Below are 16,163 nucleotides of genomic sequence, written 5' to 3'. Positions count from 1 at the left end.
CCTTATCGAAAATTAATGAAAATTTTTAGTCAACAAAATATAAATGGAATAAAATATAACATAGAAGAGTAATACAATATATATTTGGTATCTATGACCGTGGTCAAAACAAAAATCATATTTGAATGGAAACAAAAGTAATTCAGTTTCAACATGAGAAGTAGAAGAAGCTATTCCTTCTCCAATGACACAGGCCTCAAAAGACTCGAAACTCTGGCATGTTTTATGAGTTTTAAATATAATTATCACCGCTTCTGTCAGAGTCAGAACTTTAGGCGAGGAAGTAAATATTGTACGTATATATATTTTGCTTATCTCGAACCTTTTCTCTTCTCAAGCTTATAGTTTTCTCTGCAGATTAACTGCAAAAAAAGAAGAAGAGAAACAAGATCCGACCACTTGACTCATAGTTATCCATAAAAGTTCAATAAAAAAAAAAGTTTCATAAAAGATGGGTTTTTGGTCATTGTTGGAGGTGGCTTCTATGCCAGTGATTCAAGTTCTCTTCATAAGTGTTGTTGGAGCTTTCTTGGCCACTGATAGATGCAAGCTCTTCCCTGTCGAAGCTCGCAATTCCATGAACAAGGTAAAACCAATATCTTGACCCGATATTTCGATCTCTGCAAAAAACATATCAAAGAATTAAAATTCGTGTGTTATCTTATAATGAACTCCAAAAACTGTAGGTGGTGTTTGTACTATTTGCACCGGCTCTCATGTTTGCAAATCTGGCTCAGACAGTCACACTTGAGGACATGATCTCATGGTAAAAAAAAACCCTTTTCTACACCATGTTAACAAAATGTTAAAACTGTTAATTTTAAATTTGGGTTCTTGTTGATGATTTAAAAAAAAAAGGTGGTTTATGCCGGTGAATATGGGACTTACATTCTTAATCGGAGGAATTCTTGGTTGGATTGTTGTCAAGATTCTGAAACCACCTCCTTATCTTGAAGGCCTTATTGTTGCAACTTGTTCTTCAGGTATGTGACAAAATATTTATTTGGACTTTACCATGAACGTCATCATCAACGCGACATATGCTTCATTTTAGACATCTCTTTTGTATTGTTCTGATGGCAAAAACATTCTGACATGTACTGAATTTGGCATGGCTCAGTTAACAGTAATTAGCCGATGATTTTGTGTTTTTATATCTAATAAAATCCAAAAATATATCCAACCTCTAATTAATATTTTTGAATCTGTGGATGTAGCCGATTTAGCGAATTGTTTGTCAGTTTAATTTTATCGTTATCATCTGTTTTCGAATTATATTCTTGCATAGTTTATAACTTTATAACAAACTCACTTTTGATAAATAGGAAATATGGGAAACCTACCAATCATACTTGTCCCAGCAATCTGCGACGAGGACAAGAGTCCATTTGGTAACCGAAGTGTATGCAGAACCGTTGGACTCTCTTACGCGTCTTTCTCCATGGCGGTATGTAATGTTAACATTCCCCTGTTTCTAAATAGAGACTTGAGATGAAGAAAAAGATAAGTAAAAATGAATCTCATATGTGCAGCTAGGGGGTTTCTACATATGGACTTACACGTTCCGGCTTATAAAAGGGTCGGCAATGAAATTCAAAGACATAGAAGAGTCTGAGCAAAAAGCAATTAGATCATCTAATAGTGACTTAGAGGCTGATCACAAGAGCCATCTCCTGGGTGCCCCTGAAGAGACGCTGGTTAAACAAGAGACAGGGTTTTGGAGAAAAGGAGTAGACTTCCTCCATGAGATATTAGAGGAGCTTCGTGCACCACCTTCAGTTGGTGCAGTAAGTTCGATTTACAAACCAAGAAAAATATACCAAGAATGAAGTATGATAATATACTTATGTGATATGTTATGGTGCCTTTCAGATTATAGGTTTCATCTTCGGTGCGGTTACATGGCTCAGAAACCTTATCATAGGTGATGATGCTCCTCTAAGAATAGTCCAAACCACAGCTAAACTCCTTGGGTAAGTCAACACAATCTTTCAATTAAAAATTAAAATACAACCTCCTAACCACTTTCAATACACATACATGTCAATTTACTAACTTAGCCGATTGTGCAGAGATGGAACTATCCCTTGTATGACAATTATATTAGGGGGCAACCTCATTCAAGGTAAATTAATTCCTCTATCAGGCTCACATCTCACTTTCAGACCAAATCCTGAATACTTAATGTGGTTCAAATCGACCAGGTTTACGTTCTTCTGCTGTCAAACCGGTGGTTGTGCTTGGAATAGTCTGTGTTCGGTACATACTTCTCCCAATCATCGGTATAGGTATCGTAAAATCAGCTGAGAGTTTCGGGTTTCTTCCAGCAGATCCTCTGTTTCAGTATGTTTTAATGCTTCAGTTCACTCTCCCACCTGCCATGAATATCGGTTAGTCAATAAACCATTCGCAGCTGAGTTCATGCAAATCTATAAAAACAAAACTAATGAACAAATTGAAAACTTCTAAACAGGTACAATGACACAGCTGTATAATGTTGGACAAGACGAGTGCTCAGTGCTCATGCTTTGGACATACTTGGTCGCCATTCTGGCCCTCACTGTGTGGTCCACAATCTTCCTTCATTTGTTGGTCTAGACAAAACTTGGGGGCATAAGAAAGTGTCCTATCTATCTATCGTCAAGGGATCCTTACCATTCTTTTTTTTTGTCTATCAAATAAAAGCTTGATCATACTTGATATATTCTTCTGGTTGCATTTCGGCAAGTATTCTATTTTCCCCATTGCGAAAGCAGAAATTGTATCATGTATTACATCAGTTTAATGAAAAAGGTTGTTGTACTTCATGGGTGTTTAGGTGACAAAGAAAAAAGAATTGAATATTCATCAAGAAGAACACATTTTTCTCAGCAAAGAAATAAATAAATATACATATATATATCATTGGCAAGATGATCATTAGTCTCAGTATGAATCCAATATTGGACTTCTTATTCCCATTGCTACCTGAAATACTTTTGCTAAATGGGGTCGCCTGGAGAAAGTTTGTGTCCTGGCTAAACAGAATTTGGAAGCTTTGTCGGATAAAGAAATGGCACCAAAAATTTTTAAAAGAGGGGAGTTGCAGAGAAGGAGAGATAGCAGAGAAGACGCAGGAGGTGAAGGTCTATTGGAGGAGGATACTCGTAAGAAATAGGATGAATTGAAGGTGTTGGATAAGGAAGAAGACTAGCGGTTCTCAGGGGACTTCGGCACAAGTGGTGTTGGATACAAATCCAATTGTTATGAGTACAGGGTCATCACGTAGAAACCTTTAAATGTCAAGTTTCTTTTGGAATGGTCGTTGATTCAACAAAAACTTAGAGCATTCCATAGTGTGAGATTGGGTTACAAAAATGGTGTTTCAGTTTGGGAGTTTGCTGGAGACTTTTCTTTTTAACGGAACATTCCCAAATCATTATTTTCTCTTGATCTCTTAAATTACTAATGGAATGTGATTCTAAATATGTATATAAAACCAAAACTCCAGTAAACCTGGCTCTCTAGCTGGGAAAAAACCATTGAGCAAAAAAACCTGTACTATATTAGCGATCATCGTAACTCCTTACCATGACCCATGCCAGAAAATGTTTTGGTTCCTTTTGAAATTCTCAGCCTTGGAATTAAATACGTAAATAATCAAAATATAACTCCTTGGAATTCTCACGTTTCATTCATGTAATATGAGTGGAGATAGAATTAATATGAACAAATCTGTTATTCTTGTAAAACCTCTGTAATACCTCATCCTTCGCACTTTTCCTGCATTTGTAAAAAGTTGGATATATATTTAACCGTAGCACTATTTAGTTTTCCATTATTCCTCACTTCCCGATCAAAAACTACAGCTCGAACCCTATAGACAAGAGAGATGTCTGTTGCTACTTCTTCTCGCGTTTCTATCATAGAATTTGTTCCAAAGAGTATTATCAAGTGAAAATAAATTCCTGATCTCCTTACGTGGTAGTTTCTCTGCACCAAAAAGTCCATTATCATCGTGATAGGTATCATCTATCAGTCTATCAGAGGCTTTGCCGTTAGATCTCTGAAACATTGAAGAGGATGAAGTATAAAAGGGGAGCTTGAGAGATGTTTAGGATTATGCTTGATGTTGTAATTGGTTAGACCTATGAGTCTAGACCCGATCCATATGAGATCGGTGATTCAAGGAAAACTCGCCATGAGAGTGTAGACTGGATCAAGCTTCAAGCTATATTGTAATCCATTAGTGTGTAATTGATCTTGTACATCAATAAAGGGTGACTTGAGTGAGAAGTTATCTTCAGACCTAACACATCCTCGTCAACATTATAATGTTCATCCTTATTTCCAATTGAAACTTTTGTTCTTTAAAACTTATACGAGAGCTAGAGATTGTTCTATGGTTTTGCAATCACTCTCAATCGCTCTTGAACGTGTCTCTCGTTTGTCTTTGCGGAATCAATGGAATGATAAAGCGATAAACGTAAAGTACACCAGAGATGTTAACGTGTTCAGCCTCCACTGTCAATGTGACAGCAGCCTACTCACGCCGGATTGCTTTCCTGGAAAATCCACTATCACTGGAAAGAAAGTACAATAATGATCACCGATCTCTCGATCTCTCACAAGAACTTCACTCTCTTTTGTTAACATGATCTAGATCTTTTCCTGAATTGTTATCCACCTATACTCAACTCTCGACCCCTGTAACTGTTATATATTCAGTAACAGATTCCGTTACAACGAACTCGATCTGAGTTGACTCACCCTTTTAACGAACACAAGACGAAGCTGACTCAAACCGGCATCGCTTCTCTCTTGGGCTTATACTTACCCTCGCAAGGCCCAATAACCTGGTAGCCCATTTCAACAATTCTCCACCAAATGGTCAACCAGGTTCATCCCTCCGTGTTCAACAAGGTTCCTTTCCTTCCAAGCTTTTCATGCAATCCCGAAACCCTGAGCTTCTTCTTACTCAGAACTTAGTTGAAGCTTCTTCAAAGCTTCAACCATCTTGCTGACTGGAACAACCTTAATGAAGACATCAGCCGGATTATGTAGAGTACCAATCTTTGTAACTCGTCTAATCCCTTCTTCAATCTTCTCTCGGATAAAGTGATACTTATTCTGAACATGTTTGGTTCTCTAATGGTGGATGTTATTCTTTGACAATGTAATAGCACTCTCAGAATCATAGAAAATCTCCACCTTCTCCTGAGTATAACCACATCAAGGTGCACATGTATGTGTATGTAAAAAGTCTATTAAAATAGTTAACAAATATATAAAGATATTGTTAATTAATATTAAATGACATTTTTGTTCAATATAACACATGAAAGATAAATTTAATTCATAAAAATATTGTAAAACTGATATAAAGTATAATATATATAACATATATATATATATAGAATTCTCGATATATATGTATATATATGCATATAACATATCAAATTAGATATATGTTCCTAAAAATATTGGTATTTATGATTCGCTTCCTTTTTGGATATTGTATTTTAGTATCTGATTTATTTCATAGAGTTATAGATATCCAAATCTTTTGGTTCAAATCAACTCAACTTTATCTGTAAACAATAAAAATGTAAAGTCAGTAGAGAATCAGTTCGTTGTATGTGTGGCTCACAAGATTGTGGGGAATTCTGACACCCTTCCTACAACAACAGCATTATGATAGGAAAATACTGAGACATGTACTAAAAATGTATTAGATAAGACAGTTAGCAGTAAATATTCCAATTCAGAGATCGTCCATGTACCAAGAGCACAGAATACAAAGGCGGATAGCCTAGCACGCAGTGTTAAGGCGGATAGCCTAGCACGCAGTATTAGGATTCAGTCGTCTTTAGTCGTTCATATGGATAAATATCTTCCGGTTTGGTTTACAGAGTCTGCATGAGTCTGTAAAGTTGATGACAAAAAAAAAAGCAGTAAATATTCCAATCGTATGAAATCTTGATTGATGTCATGATTGTCATCTCTTAACACCTAAATGAGAAAAAAAATTTATCTCACATGATGAAATTTTTGTAATATCAAAATTTGAATCAATAGAAGATAACACAACAAGTGTCAGATAGAAAATCATTTAGAGCTCTAACAAACAGAATAGCATCCCCGAGAAAGAAGGACCAACTATTATCCAATCTTAATATTCTTGTCATTGGTTCTGTTTCATAGAGGAGAGAATCGCAACCGATAAAATTCACATCAGCTTTAATGTATGCATGGTCGAAAGGTACAAATATAAACCCTCCAAATATGCAGTTTCTTGAAGGGTTTAATGTATTTTTCCTTGATAAATGGTTTACCTGCATACAGTTGATAACAATTAAGAAAGTCTGATGACAAAATAAATGAAAAACATTTTAAAAAAAATAACAAGTGATCATATACCAGTTTTAAGGCGAAATTGCACTCATGCACTTCTAATCAAGAGAGTTTCATATGGTTTCTTTATAGAGGTGGAATGTCTGCAAAAGATAATGGAAACAGATCTTTGCAGAACTAGTCGCTATCAATCTCTAATGTAGCCAAATCGCATTCGTAAGCAGTCTTCTTAACTCTAGCCTTGTATTTGATAATACATTTAGTAATAAAACCCCTCAATTAAAGATGGATTGTAAAACAACTCATTAATTAAAAATCGTTGAAAGAAACCCTCAACTTTAATTTCGTTAATGTATACCGCCCTTCGTCTATAATATCGTGACGGAGGGTGACAAGCGTTAACGGTTTGTAAGTTGAGTGTTATAATGTTGAAAACTTAATTTAGGAGTTTTCTTCAAATTTAAAATGGTTTATAATTTTTATCACTAAAATCAATAAATATTTTAAAATCTTCATTATCACACGCATTGTTCAAAACTCTTATAATCGATTTGTAAGTCTTTAAAACTAATTTATAAATTCTAAATTAATTATTTTTAACCCTACTTAAAACTTAAAATAACTTAGAAATATTAAATTATATGATATTAGGGAACATTGATATAAGAAAAATTGTCTTATATCTCTTTTGACAAATATCAAATAGTTTAAGATTTCTAAGTCATACTAAGCCTTAATAACGTTAAATATAATTAATTCATGAAGTCAATCTTCCTATTTGGAGTAGGACGTCGGTCCCCATCTCCTATTTATACAATTTCGCCCCATGGGTCATACTTTTCTCATGCCTCTAGGAAAATAATGCAAAATTATTATTCTTCTCCTTAATTTCTGAACAAATATGTTGTATTTTTTTTCATATTGATCGATAAAACAATATATTTTATATAATATTTTTATTTTATTGTTTTACTTTATGTTTCCATAGTATCACAAATAACCATCCATCATTTTATCCTAAAAGTAGGAGGAATGGTAAAAACTTATAAAATCATTGTTAAACCTTATTAATCATTTGTAAAAGTAGTTGAAATATTCATAAAGCTTTATAAAATGGTTATAAGACTGATGCCGTGATTATAAAAGTTTTATAAGAAAACTTAGTTTTAAGGATTTTTAAATTAGTTTTAAAGATTTATAAATCATTGTAAGAGTTTTAAACAATGCATAAGTGATAATAAAAAAAAATAAAACATTTAATGCAAAACCCCTCAATTATTTTGAATAAAAAAACCCTTCAATTAAGTTTTCGACATTACAAACACTCAAATTAGAAACTGTTAACGCATGTCACCCTACGTCATGATATTGTAAACAGAGGGTGAAAGATGTTAATGAAATTAAAGTTGAGGGGTTCTTTCATTGATTTTTATTTAAGGATTTGTTTTATGATCCATCCTTAACTGAGGGTTTTATTACTGAAAGCCCAATTGGAAATTACCCTCTTAAACTAACCAATCTTATAAAAAAATAACTCCAAATTCCGGAAATAGCAAACTAATTATAAATATACACTATATTATTCTTGGATTAAGAAATGTGTTAATGTTTCATTTGAATATCAATGGTAGAAACCTTGGTTAGATGGTCTTAATAAGTAAAGCTTGATTGATTTTAACACTTGACTGCTGATTTAATTTTAAATACTTATGTTCTTTTGATTGTTGTGTGTAATTCAATGACAGTTTTTGAGCTTGCTCACTTGCATGAACTGGGAATAGTTCGTTCGGGACTTGAAACCATAAAATGTATTGATAATTACATGTATGACTTTGAATGCAAAGTTTTTTGGTTTGAGCATTAGCAACCGTCTAACTGGGGATATGTCATTCTTAGGTCCTTTTGCCACATGTGCTAGCATAATTACATAGTGGCCTAGAGGTTGGTTAGGAAAATGATGCTTGCTCGAGTCTAAACACTGTTGGCTGAATATGTTATTATGCATATGAAACAATTGCTAAACCACATATTAGAAATGGATTCGTTAAAAATTGCAGGTTGTGGTACTTCTGGTTGTGAAGCACCACTTTAATTACCAAACTCATGTTGTGGACATGTTTAGTTTAGGATGTATCCTCTTTCACTCCATAACCGGTTGTAAGCAGCTCTTTGCAGATGATCTTGATCAGATTTAAACGTGATGTTTACTTCGCAAACAACAGAGTTAACTTATTACCAATGTTTTGAAAACCGGACCGGACATTGACTCGACATTATAGTTGGATCAATGGTCAGACTGATCCAACCGGATTTTAAATTTTAATTTAATGTTAGATTAAGTAACTACATACAGTAGAACCTCTATAAATTAATACTCGATAAATTAATAATCTCTATAAATTAATAAATTTCTCTAGCCTCTACTTGGGCCGGTTCAAAATTTGACATCCCCTAGACTATATTTACGAAGTGATTTTGCCACATGTTTTTTCTACAGTCAATTTCATAAAACAAATATGACATGCCTACTGAAATTGATGACATGTCTTATAGCTTAATACGACATGGAAAATTACATTTAATGTTAATTTATATTTTTGGTAAACTTTTTAAAATATGGTAATAACTCATATATTACATTTAATGTCAATTTATATTTTTGGAAATTTTTTATGAATATGGGAATAACTCATAAATCATCACTAAAATAAATATATTCAAATATGGCATTATAAATTTCGAAATATAATTTAATTATATATTTTTAAATTATAAAATTTATTACTAAAATTTTCAAAAATGTATACAATTTTTTAGAAAATTATAAAAATTAATTGTAAAATCATTATTTTCTTATATATCTACAAATTTTATAAATATTGTTTAATTTTAATTTTTGGTAATTACGCAACTTTTACAAATTTATTTAATATATTTAATTAAAATAAATAGATAGAAAAATCTATCTAAGATTATAATTTCAAATATATACATGTATATTCTTAAATATAATTTTTATGTTTAATTAAATAAAATTTATATTAAAATATTGATACGAAAAAGAAAATTTACAATATTAATAAAATTTTATTTTAAAATATAATTTATATTTATCTATTAAAAATATTTAAAAAACTTTTACTGCACATGGTGCTCAAAGACACTTAGTAAATCGATAAAATAATAAAATAATAATTTTGTAGAGAATTCTATGTAAAGATATGGTCTCATTAAAATTATAAATTAATAATTTATATGTACATATATTTTATATAAGTAAGATCCTATCATTATATTTTTTTTATTCACAATGAAATTATTTTTATATTTTTTTAACACTTAATATATTTTTGATGAGATTTATTAATATTATATCTTAAACCATATTTAAATTCTACATAATATATATTATATACACCAAACAATAAAATAAAATTAAGATAAATATAAATGTAAAATTTCAAAATATAATAATTAATATCTATACACTAAAATCAAATATATTTTTTTTATCTTTGAATAAATATATCTTAAAATAAGAAATCTAAATAAGGAAACTTTCATAAATTAATATTTCTATAAATTAATAAAATTTCAAAGTCCTAACATTATTAATTTATAGAGGTTCCACTGTATATATGTACAACTATAAATTTATGTTTTATAAAATTTATATCATTGTTAGAATCAAAAAATGATATGAAAATAAAATGAAAACTTTAAAAATAACATAAATATAATGAAAAATAATTTATTTCGATATATATTTAAAAACAATATGACTTTTTATGAAATCATTTTAAAATATACAGTTTTTAATATATTATTTCTTAAATTTGAAAAACAGGGTTTAATATTAAACCAGGTCACCGGTTTTTGACCGGATTTGCCAGTTTAACTCAAATTCGGTTTTTATTACAATTTAGAACTGGCCAGAAGGGCGAGTCACGGTCCGACTTGCCAGTCTGGTCTAGTTTTCAAAACAATGCTTATTACCACTTATTGCAAATGCACTGTAACTCTGTAGGACATGTAGTGATGTAGGGGTGAGCAAGTATAAAATATTACCATAAGTTTCAGTATTTGTGATTTATTTTTTCTGTTACAGATTTCTAATTTCCGATTTGATTTAGTTTAAAAAATACGGATATCCATAATATTTATAGATATTTATGAATATTTATGTATATTTCATCATTTTATTCAATACAATTTAATCTAAAAATTTTGTTTTCAATAAATATATTTTACATAATGAAAAGTAAAAAGTAAAGATTAGTGAACTATATGCTCCATAATTTTTAAAATTATTTAATTTTGTATAAAACATTAAAAATAGAAAATTATTGTTTTCTAAAGATTTTATATTCATTTCTTAATTTAATATTTTATAAGAAATTTTATAGTAATATATATATATATATATTAAAATAAGAATTATATAAAATTCTATATTTAATTATAAATAAAAATTTGTTTGTATAAAAGTTAGAGCAAATTGGATATCCAACTCTAATTTTTTTAATATTTGTGATTTGCTTCATTTTAAAGTATATTTATTTTTAGTATTTGTTTTGCTTTAAAAATTATGGAAATCCTATTTTTTTTTACCAAATTGAAAGGAATAACATATCAAATTAAAATTAACATAAAATGTCCAGTTTTAATCACAGCTAAATTAACTGCAACATGCGTCACTAATCTATGTATATATCTCATAAGAATACATTTATGAAAATGGTGTGTTAATAATAATATTCAAGATTACTACAAAGAAAGAGAATGTCCAAATAAGTTGTGACTATTTTTATTTTTTTTGAAAGAAAGTTGCGACAGTTTCGTGCCCCTCCCTGATGCTGAGAATCTCAAATCTTTCGACATCTTCTCGATACGTGGCAGTGACCACAAGAATACGGCTTCAACTACGTTGTCTCTGCTCACCTTCTCCACCACCACCATCATCATCATCCTCTTCTGTTCCTAGCGATGACCATATCTTCCGTCTCATCCTAGACCAAAAATCACCTTCAGGAGCTCTACAAACTTTCCAATGGGCCTCCACTTTCCCTGGGTTTACCCACTCTCCCTCCACATACCGTGCTCTCTTCCACAAGCTCTGTTCTTTCCGCCGTTTCCAAACCGTCTACCAACTGCTCGACGAAATGCCTAACTCTATCGGTTCCCTTCCAGACGACGCTATCTTCATAACCATCGTCCGAGGGTTAGGCCGCGCTAAACTAACCAAACGTGTGATCAACGTCGTTGATCTGGTCTCAAGATTTGGAATCAAACCATCAGTAAAAGTTTTCAATTCGATTCTTGATGTTTTGGTGAGAGAAGATATTGACATAGCTAGAGAGTTCTTCAGAAGGAAGATGATGGCTAGTGGGATCCAAGGTGATGAGTACACATACGGGATCTTGATGAAAGGTCTTTGCTTGACGAACAGGATTGGTGATGGTTTTAAGCTTCTTCAGATCATGAAGACGCGCGGCGGTGTGGCTCCAAACGCTGTGATTTATAACACCTTGCTTCATGCTCTTTGCAGGAACGGGAAAGTTGGGAGAGCGAGGAGTTTGATGAGTGAGATGAAGGAGCCGAATGATGTGACTTTCAACGTCTTGATATCTGCTTACTGCAACGAGCAGAAGTTGGTTCAGTCGATGGTGTTGCTGGAGAAATGCTTTGGTTTGGGGTTTGTTCCTGATGTTGTGACGGTGACTAAAGTGATGGGAGTTTTGTGCAGTGAAGGACGTGTAGCCGAGGCGCTCGAGGTTTTAGAGAGAGTGGAAGGAAAAGGATGTAAAGTCGATGTTGTAGCTTGTAACACTTTGGTAGAAGGGTACTGTGCGGTGGGGAAAGTAAGAGTTGCTCAGCGCTTCTTTGAAGAGATGGAGAGAAAGGGTTACTTGCCTAATGTGGAAACATACAATCTGTTGATTAATGGGTTTTGTGAAGCTGGAATGTTGGATTCAGCTCTTGACGTTTTCAACGATATGAAAACGGATGCGGTTAGAAGGAACTTTGCTACATTTAACACGTTGGTAAAAGGGCTATCAGTAGGAGGGAGGGTTAACGATGGTTTAAAGATATTGGAACTGATGGAGGAAAGCGAGAACGTTAGTGGGGCGAGAGTTGATCCTTACAATAGCGTTATCTATGGCTTTTACAAGGAAAATCGTTGGGAGGAAGCTCTGGAGTTTTTGCTAAAGATGGAGAATCTGTTTCCGAGGGCTGTTGAAAGAAGCTTCAAGATGATAAGTGTATGCGAGAAAGGCAGTGTGGAGGATGTAAAGACAGCGTATGATCAAATGATCGGAGAAGGAGGAGTTCCTAACGTGGTAGTATCACATTGCTTGGTTCATAGATTCAGCCAAGAAGGCGATATGGAAGAAACACTTGAGCTTATAAACGACATGGTGACCAGAGGCTATTTGCCTCAATCATCAACATTCAATGCTGTCATTCTCGGGTTCTGTAAGCAAGATAGAGTCATGAACGGCATGAAGTTTTTGGAAGACATGGCTGAAAGAGGTTGCGTACCTGATGGGGAAAGCTACAATCCGTTGCTAGGAGAATTGTGCGTGAAGGGTGATTTTCAGAAGGCATGGTTGACTTTCTCACGAATGGTGGAGAAGAGTATCGTCCCTGATTCTTCTATGTGGCGTTCACTGATGTATTGTCTCAGCCAGGAAACCGCGTTCAACATAGACATAGACACCTTGTTGGAGGAGATAATCAAAACGTAAAGCTAGAGACAATGACGACAGCTTTATATGCTTGTTGGGCTCGAACGTGAGATCTTGATAGTGCTTCTGCAACAAATAGAAAGAAGGGTTTACACTCAAGAAGAGAGAGAGAGATTAGAGATGGTCCGGTTTGGTCTGTAAACCAGAGCTAAAACATACAGCACCATGAGGGCAAAATGGAGAATTGGACAACGTTAAAATGGGAAAATGTTTGAAGCACCAATCATTAAAATAAAAAAAGACAGGAGGAGCAAAAGGTGGAGCGAGTCTTACGTTTCGAAGCCACAACGCAATCTAAGTGCTGTTCCTCTCTCTCTCTCTCTCTTTTATTCAAAGATCCAAACTTTGACAAACAAAGTGCACAAAACTCGGATCTTTACGGTAATATTCAGACAGGGCAAGAGAAGATATGTCGTGTTCATCCTCGTCTGGATCAGAAGAAGACGATGAGGGCTTCGATTCGTACCGTAAAGGTGGATATCACGCCGTTAGAATCGGAGACCAGTTTTCCGGTGGGCGTTACATTGCTCAGAGAAAGCTTGGTTGGGGCCAATTCTCCACCGTTTGGCTTGCCTATGATACTCACACCTCTGTAAGCATTTCTCTCCTTTGTTATGTCAACATGATCTTAAATGCAGAATTGGATTTACGTATATATGTAACCGGTAGTTTTCTCACATTCTTTTCATCTGGGCTCTGATCTGTTTTGGTGCAAGATCTTGGCTTCTTCCAACATCTTCTTGTGAAGTAATCTTTCTTTCAGAAAAAGCAAAGTTTTGAATTTGTGGGTCATGGTTATAGATTTTGACACTGTACTATGTAGTTAACCAACCATAGCAATTACCTAGAGCTGCGTATTGGATATAAATGCGTTTTAAATGGCGTCGTTTATTAAATGTCACCGTGACTTTGTGAATTTTTCATCAACTATAAGTTTACTTTCTTCTCTTCTGAGCTCTATCTTGAGAGTTTTTTTTTTTTTTGTAAGATAATCTTGAGAGTTCTTTGCCTTCCCTGAAACAGGAAAACACTTTGACTCTCTTATATTTTCTAATTTCCAGAAAATAATTCTGATGTTTTGCTTAGAATATATGAGCATACATGTCCATGTCTATAGATTAGAGAATCCCTAGTTTTTATTTAAAAAATGAAATTAATTCTACAAGCTTCTTATGTCATCTTTATTCTTGGCTCTTGTTTCCATTAGTTACTGTTTCTCCTTTATCTTATTCTTTTCTACTCACATTTTGTGTAATAATTGTGTCTGTGTCTGTTACAGAGTTATGTTGCTTTGAAGATTCAAAAGAGCGCTCAACATTTTTCTCAAGCTGCACTTCACGAGATCGAACTTCTTCAAGCTGCTGCTGATGGGGATACCGAAAATACCAAATGCGTTGTTCGCCTTATCGATGACTTCAAGCACGCAGGTCCCAACGGGCAGCATTTATGCATGGTGGTCGAGTTTCTTGGCGATAGCTTGCTCCGTTTGATTAAATACAATCGGTATAAAGCCATGGAGTTGAATAAAGTGCGGGAGATATGCAAATGTATACTGACCGGTCTAGATTATCTGCATCGTGAACTCGGTATGATCCACTCCGACTTAAAACCCGAAAACATTCTTCTCTGCTCCACCATCGACGCTGCAAAGGATCCCATCAGATCCGGACTAACACCGATACTAGAAAAACCCGAGGGAAACCAAAACGGTGCAGCAACCATGAATCTGATTGAGAAGAAGCTGAAGAGGAGGGCAAGAAGAGCGGTTGCTAAAATATCAGGAAGAAGAGTTTCCATAGTGGGTTTAAGTGAGACACCGACAAAGACCGTGAGAAGTTTAGATGGGATTGATGTGAAATGCAAAGTTGTGGACTTTGGGAACGCTTGTTGGGCTGATAACAAGTTTGCGGAAGAAATACAGACAAGACAGTACAGAGCTCCTGAGGTAATACTTCAATCAGGCTACTCTTTCTCTGTTGACATGTGGTCTTTCGCTTGTACCGCTTTCGAGCTTGCCACAGGTGATATGCTTTTCGCTCCAAAAGATGGAAATGGTTATGGAGAAGACGAGGTAAAGATGGTTTTGTCAAGAAATCCCTAAGAGTATTCTTTTGTTTTTTTGTGAATATATGCATTCTTCTTCTCTTGTTTGGCATTAGGACCACCTTGCTCTTATGATGGAACTATTAGGAAAAATACCTCGGAAGGTACCTGAAAAAAAAAAACACTTTAGTTTAGTCTCTTTATAGCTCGGTTATAGTCTCTTTGATGCATATGTTTTGATTAGATTGCCATTGGAGGTGCGAGATCAAAGGATTACTTTGACAGACATGGGGACCTAAAGAGGATCCGGAGGTTGAAATATTGGCCACTGGACCGTTTACTGACCGATAAGTACAAGCTGCCTGAAGCAGAAGCACGCGAATTTGCGGAATTTCTTTGTCCGATTCTTGCTTTTGAGCCAGAGAAACGACCTACTGCTCAACAATGCCTGCAGCATCCTTGGCTGAATCTCAGGGCGCAGAACAATGAAGATCATGTTGAAGGTCAGATGAGTAACTTGCAGATCAAAGGTTGAAGAACTTTAAAATTTCAATTATGAGTTTTGGCTTACAAATGATAATAGAACTTCTCTCTTTTATTTGTCTTTTTTTCATTCTTTGGTTCGCTTCAATTTGAATACTTTTGATTCTTTATTTGTTCGTTCTTCATTTTTCTTTACTAAATTTTGGGGAGATATGATTAGTGACTAACCCATTGGTTTCATATATTTTTTTGTTTTGCAAATGTAATTTGTTATGTTGCATGAAAACTCGTTCCAAAATCAATTTCTCGTTTCAGAATATTTTGGAAATAGAAATTCTTCGAAAATGCGAGGGGATATACGATTTCCATAATTTTTTCGTGAGTCTGGGATGATTCTCTGGTTTCGTTTAGCTTTAGCTTTTGGACTCTGTTTTCTTTTCCCCAGTTAAAGATCTTCTTTGTAACTGAGGATAGAGCATTAGTTTGGACTTTTTCTCCTTTAGCTCTCTATTCCATAGGGTTGGTTGCGGTTTTTGTTTGTCCGGCGGTTTTAAA

The 16,163-nt window shown here is 34.0% G+C and overlaps 3 protein-coding genes and 1 long non-coding RNA gene across 4 annotated transcripts; 3 read left to right on the top strand and 1 right to left on the bottom strand.

Annotated features, from left to right (window-relative positions):
• Window positions 1-40: 40 nt before the first annotated feature.
• On the bottom strand, window positions 41-956 carry LOC117126683. The gene is made up of 3 exons (XR_004449413.1): window positions 889-956; window positions 700-784; window positions 41-620 (listed from the first exon to the last, which is right to left on the bottom strand). It is a non-coding gene; the product is annotated as an uncharacterized LOC117126683 (long non-coding RNA).
• On the top strand, window positions 358-2,805 carry LOC103845942 (protein PIN-LIKES 5). Its single transcript, XM_009122860.3, has 9 exons — window positions 358-586; window positions 687-766; window positions 859-983; window positions 1,326-1,447; window positions 1,533-1,787; window positions 1,873-1,973; window positions 2,073-2,125; window positions 2,205-2,390; window positions 2,474-2,805. The coding sequence occupies exons 1-9, from the start codon at window positions 452-454 to the stop codon at window positions 2,596-2,598; spliced, it is 1,182 nt and encodes a 393-aa protein (XP_009121108.1). The 5' UTR covers window positions 358-451; the 3' UTR covers window positions 2,599-2,805.
• Window positions 2,806-10,011: 7,206 nt separating this feature from the next.
• LOC103845939 (pentatricopeptide repeat-containing protein At2g17525, mitochondrial) lies at window positions 10,012-13,314 on the top strand. The gene has a single exon (XM_009122858.3). It carries the CDS (start codon window positions 11,187-11,189, stop codon window positions 13,080-13,082), a length of 1,896 nt encoding a protein of 631 aa, XP_009121106.1. The 5' UTR covers window positions 10,012-11,186; the 3' UTR covers window positions 13,083-13,314.
• On the top strand, window positions 13,115-15,910 carry LOC103845940 (SRSF protein kinase 3). Its single transcript, XM_009122859.3, has 4 exons — window positions 13,115-13,674; window positions 14,362-15,153; window positions 15,242-15,289; window positions 15,370-15,910. The coding sequence occupies exons 1-4, from the start codon at window positions 13,492-13,494 to the stop codon at window positions 15,658-15,660; spliced, it is 1,314 nt and encodes a 437-aa protein (XP_009121107.1). The 5' UTR covers window positions 13,115-13,491; the 3' UTR covers window positions 15,661-15,910.
• Window positions 15,911-16,163: the final 253 nt, after the last annotated feature.

The sequence above is a fragment of the Brassica rapa genome, chromosome A07, assembly GCF_000309985.2.
Source record: "Brassica rapa cultivar Chiifu-401-42 chromosome A07, CAAS_Brap_v3.01, whole genome shotgun sequence".
Taxonomy (NCBI): domain Eukaryota; kingdom Viridiplantae; phylum Streptophyta; class Magnoliopsida; order Brassicales; family Brassicaceae; genus Brassica; species Brassica rapa.
This window is presented reverse-complemented; position numbering and strand designations above follow the sequence as displayed.